This window comes from Dryas octopetala, chromosome 7 (assembly GCF_963921425.1).
Source record: "Dryas octopetala chromosome 7, drDryOcto1.1, whole genome shotgun sequence".
NCBI lineage: Eukaryota > Viridiplantae > Streptophyta > Magnoliopsida > Rosales > Rosaceae > Dryas > Dryas octopetala.
Window position 1 is genome coordinate 2,672,094 of NC_141372.1, and position 9,283 is coordinate 2,681,376.

A 9,283-nucleotide genomic window follows, 5' to 3' on the forward strand; every position below is an offset into this window, starting at 1 on the left:
TACTCATATCTTGTTTCTGAAAAAGAATTTCTAGCTGCTAATCTTTTTTCAAAGAAAATATCGCTGAATCACACCTGTCATTTCCAAATTTCATAATTAGTCATTAAAAATAGAGCAAATTTCACTTTGCACCTTTGTGATTTGCTCATATTGTCAAGTTGATCCCTCAAGTTTTAATTTTGGCAATTTAAAACCCAAAGTTTAAAATCAAAGACAATATAGTCCCTCAGTAAGTCTGATTGTTATGTTAAATGCTTATGTGGTACATGTGAGACCCACAATTAATGTCTGCAACCATCATAAGGGCAATTTCAGAAACATTAATCTTGCAAGAGCACAAAAAAGGTAAACGATCATGTGGTTGATCTTGTTGGCTTTCTGGGTTGTGATGATAGTGCTGCTTTGTTGTATACTTGATGGTCGGAGATACTAAATCCTCTATTAAGACGTTAACATTTAAATTTATTTGAAGCAATTAACCAACAAAAATTAACCATATGGGTCCCACATGTACCACATAAGCAATATTTAACGTCTAAATGTTAAGTGAGATTTATTGAGGGGGCCATATTGTCTTTAATTTCAAATCTTGGGTTTTAAATTTCCAAAATTAAAACCTTAGGGAACAACTTCATAATTTGAGCAAACTTCAGGGATGCAAAGTAAAATTTGCTCGTAAAAATAACAGAGAAGCTTTGAAAAGTTCAAAACATTGTAAACTACTAAACTCTTGGTTGTCAAGTGAATTACTAAACCCTTTTTATTATTATAAATGATAAGCATGACTAATGAATTCAAGTGAAGAGTGAGTTAATCAGCCACTGAAAAGGGACTGGATTCTCTGCCAGGCAAATTATACCAGGCTATGTGCCTGACTTTTGATCTCAGCCTTCCAATAATATTCTATGGTTGAGATCTTGCCACATTTGCGAATTACCTAGTTTCCATAAATTAACATTTAAAAATAAAAATAAATAAAAAAACCAAAAAATATCATCCCAGCCCAGCCCACTGTTCCCTCTCTTCTCCGGCGACAATTTCCCAATCCCTACCTTCTCCCCTTATGAGGCAGAAAGGTACACACCCACGTGGTTTAAAAGAGAACCAAGAGGATTGGTACGCCAACCAGCAATGCAATATTTGTTTGTGTGCAACACAAACCCAAATCCTCACCCAACTTGTTTCCCAAGATTTTTACAGTCTCTGCTAACCTTTGATTAGTGTCCCACCAGAGCACTTTCTCCATACTTTTCTTTTCAAAATATGAAGTAATTTCCCTTTTCTAACAAATTGCCAAGACCTAGATCAATAATATCCCTTTGTTATACATATTTGTTTGTGTTCCACCAACCAGCAAGCTTGGGTTTGATCTGTAGCCTCCACTATTAACACAAGTTGGAGATATATCCTGCAACAATTTCCTATTTGATTTTGAATTTGAGAGGAAACCCAAAATTGGAGCAAGCTTGGGCTAGAAAATCATCCACCAGCTAGGACTATGGAGGAGAGTGAGAGTGTGTGTAGAGAGAGAAAAAGAAAGGTGAGTCGGTGGCGAGGGTGATCGGAGTAAAGGAGAGGTGTGGGTGGGGTCACTTGGGTGGACAATAGGTTTTCCTTTTTCTTTTTTTAATTTTTTTATTATTCTTTAAGGGAAAAAATTGTTTTTTGTTAAGTGGCAAGATTTCAGCCATGAAAGAAAATTATGGGTTTGGATTAAAAGTCATGTACCAGTCTGGTACCAAAAGACTGGCAGAGGATCCAGGTCCACTGAAAAGTCCTTTAATTGCTTTTTAGAACTTGGTCATTTCTAGGCATGACTTGACTTCAATCATGCTTGAATTCCTCTTCAAATTTTGTGGATCAATGTGAGCGCTAGCTTCTCTCCTGATGAGTCCAAAGCTGTTGCTTCAAGGTTTTAGGACTTACATTTAAGAGCAAATTACAATTTAGTACCTCAAATTTACATGTTGTTTCAACTTAGTATTCTAACTTTAAAAATTTACAAAAAAGTACCTCAACTTTCATTTTGTGTCAAAATAGTATCTCTGTTAGTTTTTCTGTCAAATAAACTGTTATTTGCTGATGTGACGATGATATTTTTGTCTTTTTCCCCACATTTAAAAAATAATATATTTTTTAAAATTTTTGAATAAAAAAATTTCTTAAAATTTTTTAAATAAATATTAAAATAAAACTTTTAAAAATTATATTAAAAAAACATTAAAATAAATATTAAAACTTTTTCCCCCTCCCCCTTCCCCTTTCCCTTCCCCTTTCCCTTCCTTATCCTTCCCCACGCAGCCTCGGCCCCATCCTTCTTCCTCCCCACCCCAACCCCAACCCCATCCCTATCCCCATCCCCATCCCACCCCACCCCACCGCACCCCACCCATTCCCCTCCCCTCCCCTCCCCTCCCCTCCTCAACCTAGCCCTCCCCCCACCCATCCCCCCTCCCCGCCTTGCCCCCACCCAGCCCTCCCATCACCCATCCCCTCCTCTTCCCGCCCCCACCCAGCATCACCCATTCCCCTCCCCCTTTCCCTTTCCCTGACCGACCCACCTTTTCCCCCTACCCCGTCGCACCCATCCTCCCCCTCTCCCTGCCCGACCCACCCTTCTCCCCCTAGCCCCAGCCCCAGCCCCGTCGCACCCCCCAGCTAGCACCTGCGCCCTCGCCCTCTTTCTTCTTCCTTACCCAGAACCACCCCCTGCCTCTCTCCCCGCCCTCATACAGCCCCTCCCCCTCCCCGTACCCACCCCCTTCAATCAGTGCATACCCCCAAATTTTTTTAAAAATTTTTAGAAGTATTTAAAAGTATTTAAAAATATTATTATTTTTTAAATGTGAAAAAAAAGACGAAAATACCTCTGCCACGTCTGCAGATAACGGTTTATTTGACAGAAAAACTAACGGAGGTACTATTTTGAAACAAAATGAAAGTTGAGGTACTTTTTTGCAAATTTTTAAAATTAGGGTACTAAGTTGAAACAACATGTAAAATTAAGATACTAAATTGTAATTTGCTCTAAATTTAATTACAAAATTTTGGCCGGGTTTCACAATCACCGAAATAACTTGGAAGCTAACTTAGCTACGTATAGCTACAGTCAGCTCTTCTCCGATCACATACTTTCCGAGTATATTATATGAAGGAATGTTGTACCAATCATATAAGAAAATTATTTACATTTAGTATAAAAAGAAATCTCTTAACATGTTTCATACCGCAATGCTTTTCTAGAAGCAAGCTCTTGGGGATTAAATTAAGAAAACAAATTGACATAATTATAATATTGTGTTTTGGGTCTTATGCTCCTTCAAATCTGCTGTACACAAAAACCTGCCCTTGGTATGCACTAGACACATTAACTATTTTAATATCACAAATCATGTGTACTTTGATTTGGTCAAGATATCACGAAAATTTGACTGTTGAATTATCTTCCGCAAAGTCATTTTTTTTTTTGAGTATTTTTCCTCTTCTTACCTTATTCTTGACCAGTATTTTTAGCATACCTTCGAAAATCGTTATCTTTTATTCGCCTATACGGCTATACCTATATGTGGTTCCAATTTGGGTCTTTTAGAATCAGAAATTCTGAGCCGCCCAGCTGGTGTTTCCTATATAAATTTACTTCCCAATGAATAACATAACATCATCAAGCCAATCTTGCAAAACATACATTAAACATGAAGAACATGAAACCAAGCAACCTCGTTTTCTGTTCTTTCTTGTTCATTGTTTCTTTAAGCATCTCTTTGGCCATTGGACAGAACACAAGTAGTAGCATCCCAGTGAATGTGGGCGTGGTTCTTGATGATCTTCATTCACCAACTGGGAAACTTTGGTTGAGCTGCATCAACATGGCCCTCTCTGACTTTTATACCTCTCACACTTCCACTAACACTAGGCTGGTTTTGAACATTAGGGACTCCAGATCAGATGTTGTCGACGCAGCTGCTGCAGGTCTCTCTCGATCTCTTTCTCTCTTCTTAATTTGGGTTTCATTTAAATTTGTGTCCTTCTATCTCTCTATATACATCTATAGCTTTTCATTCATCTAGAAAGAAGCATTAATGCAACTTGTAATTGTACCTTTTTAATTTCTGATTCTCTTTTGCTCAAATACATGTACAGCTTTGGACCTGATAAAGAATGTTGAAGTGCAAGCAATCTTAGGACCAACATCATCAATGCAAGCCAACTTTGTAATTGAACTTGGAGGCAAAGCCAAGGTGCCCATAATCTCATTTTCAGCAACAAGCCCTTCCCTCACTTCCCTTCGGAGTTCATATTTTTTCCGAGCAGCACAAAATGATTCTTGTCAAGTCCAAGCCATAAGTGCTGTTGTCAAGGCCTTTGGATGGCGAGAAGCTGTGCCCATCTACGTAGACAACGAGTTTGGGGAGGGGATACTACCATCCTTGGCCGATGCCTTGCAAAAAGTTCAAGCTCGTATCCCTTACCGAAGTGCCATATCTCCAACTGCCACTGATGTGCAACTTGCTGCAGAGCTATACAAGTTAAAAACAATGCAAACTAGAGTCTTCATTGTGCACATGTCTCCCTCTCTTGGCCCTCGGTTTCTTGCCAAGGCACAAGCGTTGGGAATGATGAATGAAGGCTATGTTTGGATCTTGACTGATGGGTTAACCAATCATTTGAGTTCAATGAATACTTCAGTCATCAATTCAATGCATGGCGCATTGGGTGTGAAGACTTATGTGCCAAAAACCAAAGACCTCATTGATTTTAGAGTTCAATGGAAGAGGCAATTCCAACAGGAAAATCCAAGCATAATTGATGCTGAACTAGATGTGTTTGCACTTTGGGCTTATGATGCTGCTTTTGCATTAGCCATGGCAGTTGAAAATGGTGGGACTACAAACTCTGGCTTCCAAAACACAAATGCTTCCATCAAGTACTCCTCAACTGATCTTGAAACTTTCGGGGTCTCTCCAAATGGTCCACAGCTTCGACAATCCTTATCGAGTACTAGATTTGGAGGCCTTGCCGGAGATTTCAGTTTTGATAATAATGGGCAATTGCAATCTTCAATGTTTGAAATAGTAAATGTGTATGGTGATGGAGCAAGAGGAATTGGATTTTGGACACCACAGAGTGGAATTGTGCAAAATTTGAACACCACAAACACAAACACTAGTACATATTCAACTTCGAAAACCAATATGGGACTTATTATATGGCCAGGAGACTCTACCTCTGTTCCCAAGGGATGGGAGATCCCCACAGAAGGCAAAAAGTTGAGAGTAGGAGTTCCTGTGAAGGATGGTTTTAATGAGTTTGTTAAAGTGGTATATGATCCCAGCACTAACAAAACAGTTGTTACTGGGTTCTCTATTGACATCTTCAATGCTGTAATGGAAGGACTACCATATGCAGTTACTTATGACTTCATTCCCTTTCCAATATTGCCCCATGGTACTTCTGCTGGCAGTTACAATGATTTGGCTCATCAAGTTTTTCTTGGGGTAAGTAAAATTAATGTCAACCTTATTTTCGTTTGTTTTTCTTAAAATGAAAATGATTCAATAGCCTAATTTTTGCTGATCGAAACGATTGCATACAGAATTTTGATGCTGTGGCAGCAGATATAACAATTAGAGCAAGCAGGTCCTGTTGTGTGGAGTTCACGTTACCATACACGGAATCAGGCATAGTCATGGTAGTGCCAATGAGAGATGGCAAGAGCAGAAATGCATGGATCTTCTTGAAGCCTTTGACATGGGACCTCTGGCTTGCAAGTTTTTGCTCTTTCGTCTTCGTTGGTTTTGTGGTTTGGGTTCTTGAACACCGAGTTAATGAAGATTTTCGCGGGCCTCCCTCGCATCAAGTTGGCACAAGCTTCTGGTACTCCTTCTCAACAATGGTTTTTGCACACAGTAAGTTCTATATTACTCTAATATGAAATAGGATCCTCTGCTGATTTTTTTGATGTTGATCTTGTGTTTACTCGAAGACAATGTCATAATATTTATTGGGGAGGAACGAGATCAGCACAATTTTTTTTTAAAGAATCCTCTAATATTGATTGTAGAGTGACATATCCTGTTTATGCTTTTTTATTTTTTTTATTTGGAGGAGAGGGATTCGAAACCGACCTTTTCCATTATTGGAAACAGAAATATCACCGGACCAATAGTTAGTTGGTTATTATGTTTATGCTTGTCACTTAACAATAACTGAATGCTTTTCTTTTTTCATTAAATTTACAGAGGAGAGATTGATCAGCAACTTGGCCAGGTTTGTGGTGATTGTATGGGTATTTGTAGTGCTGATACTGACTCAAAGTTACACAGCCAGTCTGAGTTCACTATTAACAATCCAACAACTTCAGCCAACTTTTTCTGATATAAAAGATCTCAATAACAGTGGGGAGCATATCGGATACCTGGAGGGTTCTTTTGTCAAAGACCTGCTGATACAACAAGGTTTTGGTTCCAAGATAAGGCCTTATAAATCTGTAGAAGAATGCAACGAACTTTTGAGAAAGGGGAGTGCAAAGGGTGGTTTTGCTGCTGCCATTGACGAAACCCCCAACATGAAGCTTTTTCTTGCAAAATATTGCTCCAATTACACCATGATTGGCCCAATATTTAAAACCGATGGCTTTGCCTTTGTAAGCTCTCTCATTCCATTGTCACACACACAAGTAATGTTTAGGAAATCGCATTTTTTAGATGACTATTTGTAAATCACATTATATGTTAGATGAGATCTAGTTTTAAATTGTTATCTCAATCATTGTAACATCATTTGCTATATAATATGATTACGCTCAATAATGTTTTGGGAATATGTAGGTGTTCTCTATAGGTTCGCCGCTTGTACCAGATGTTTCAAAGGCAATTTTATGCTTAACTGAAGGAGACGAGATAAAGGATATTGAGAACAAATGGTTCAGAAAACAAACTAGTTGTTCGGATACCAAACCAACATTGTCTGATTCCATGAGTCTTAACCTTGATAACTTTTGGGGCCTCTTCCTCATTGCCGGGGTGGCTTCATCATTAGCTCTCATCACATTTGCAGCCTCCTTCATTTATAGGCATGGCCACATCTTCATGACAAGAGGTGCCTCCGTATGGAGAAGAATTAAGGACTTTTTTAGAGTCTTTGACCAAAAAGACCTCAGCTCCCATACTTTTAGAAAGAAGAATTTGGGCCCTATCGAGGCCTCAACTACTTGCAGCAGCTACCCTCCAAGCCCAACAGTCCATTCAATCCACACAGAGCCAGGCCCATCTATCTTCGTGGAAGAAGGAACAACTGTGGGTCCAGAATCTCCAGCATGCAGCTACTGAACTTGATCTTCCGATCCCAGAAATACCAAGAACTCCTCAAGGAGCTAAAGAAAACAATTAATGTATATAAATAATATTATTAAATTTAACAGATTAATGTGTCTGCATGATAATAGTATAGTCACCCATGGTTTTAGATTTTGTATTATAACTGTAGCATATCTGTATTTGGTAGCTGATGGCAGCATCTCTATCTATATAGTAGATTTCTATACTGTTTTTCACAATTGTTCAAAATTTGTCCCTTAGAAAAACATTTGATCAATATATGTGGCTCAACACATACACGATACAATTAATAATGGATATGTTAGGTTTGTGTCAACTCCTTTGATTAATCAAATATTTGGGGTTATGATTAATTAGTATATGGCACAAATACCCACAATCAATTCGATGGGCATGTTTGTTAGTGGCTTTTGGAGAGCTTAAAAGCGCTTTTACATATGTTTGGCAAAAAAAAGTTAAAAGTCCTATTAGATTATAGAAGTACTGTATACATTGAGAAAGGTTATGAAGCACTTCCACGTATATTTACACAAAGCACTTTGATTTTTAGTATACAAATTTATGTACTTCTAACAAAAACACTCTCTGGATAAGCACTCCTGAGGATTTGCCTAGGCAACTCTTTATTTTAGTATGCATAAAGTTAATTTGAAATGTTGGTGCCATTGTAAATGGAAAAGCATATGGTGTTACATTGTCTCCGCACCTGCAAATACTGACGCATACTTATGCTTTCTGCTGTAAGAGAGAGGAGAGCTAGTGGATACAGCAATCAGCAGAATCTAAAATTGATGTATTATGTATTTGTAGGTGAAGGAACTCCTTTCCAAATTTCAAACCAAAATAAAAGAAGGTGATCAATGTTTTTCAAATAGGGGAACCGCCAATCATGGGCTTTCCAGGCCCCCTATTCTTGATCCCTTTGGCATTCTTCAGATTTTTTTTTTTTTTTTGGCCAGGAGCATTTTTCAGATATTTGAATAATTGGGAATGTGATATCTTGCGGTGCATTTTCCAGCATTGCTTTAGTGCCACTACCATTTACTCACTCGCAGTCATTTGTGCAAGAGTAATACAATAGAAAAACCTTAAACTAGAATTACAACACCAAACCTCATTTATCTCTATCAAACAAATTTCATCATAAATTGGTGATTACAAATTTTAATTTTCTTTCGCTGAAATTTGTGATCACTCGCAATCAAATAGCATACATATTAAAAGTAATATAATATACATTGCACACTTTTTGACTCATTAATCGAAATAGCCACATATGACTAGATATCACTAAATCGAATATATATGTAAGAAAATAATAAATAAAGCTAGCTGGTGCACATCGGAAGCAACTTAAATTTCCTTTTTCCGCTTTTATCATTTTTTTTAGTGTTTATAGAATTATAAGAATTACAAAACAAATTAAAAGATATGATCCTTCAAAAAGAAACCATTTATCCGTCCTCCCTAGTCCCTATACACAAATTTAAGCCTAAAAGTACATCTCCGGAAGGTTACCCGAGCAATCACTTTCTCCCATGCCGGAACAACCAAACCCCCTTTTCTCTCCAACTCAAAAGAATTATACCCAAAAACAATTGTGAGTAGGGAAGCCTCCCCCACACCTCCTCAGACCTCCTTGCAACAATGTTCTCAACCATAATATACAAAAAGAATATACTCCAATTTGTTGGATTTCAAACGACCTTGAGCATACAAGTGGTGCAATTTCAAGTCGGGCATTTTGTAGAAGGTAACATTTTGTTACTAGCTGCCCTCTGGCTTGGGTTCTGTTCGCACATAAGTGAGACTACGAGCTGTTGGTGAGGGAACAAAATTGCCAGAGACTGAAGCACCACTGTCACCAGGAGTGGCCTGAGTATCCCGCTTCCACTGCAAGCTCCTGGCTCCAGGTTTGATTAGGGGACGAGGCCTAAACGCACCAG

At 38.3% G+C, this 9,283-nt stretch overlaps 1 protein-coding gene across 1 annotated transcript; it reads left to right on the forward strand.

The window, feature by feature from the left end:
- The first annotated feature begins 3,670 nt into the window (after positions 1-3,670).
- LOC147278432 (glutamate receptor 2.8-like) lies at positions 3,671-7,328 on the forward strand. Its single transcript, XM_086250163.1, has 5 exons — positions 3,671-3,969; positions 4,141-5,495; positions 5,594-5,906; positions 6,240-6,643; positions 6,828-7,328. The coding sequence occupies exons 1-5, from the start codon at positions 3,693-3,695 to the stop codon at positions 7,326-7,328; spliced, it is 2,850 nt and encodes a 949-aa protein (XP_086106289.1). The 5' UTR covers positions 3,671-3,692.
- The last annotated feature ends 1,955 nt before the right edge of the window (positions 7,329-9,283 follow it).

Coding starts and splice junctions, on each gene's coding strand:
- LOC147278432 (XM_086250163.1), top strand. CDS start 3,693: ATGAAGAACATGAAACCAAGCAACCTCGTTTTCTGTTCTTTCTTGTTC. Junction 3,970..4,140: donor TGTCGACGCAGCTGCTGCAG/GTCTCTCTCGAT, acceptor ATACATGTACAG/CTTTGGACCTGATAAAGAAT. Junction 6,644..6,827: donor AAACCGATGGCTTTGCCTTT/GTAAGCTCTCTC, acceptor GGGAATATGTAG/GTGTTCTCTATAGGTTCGCC.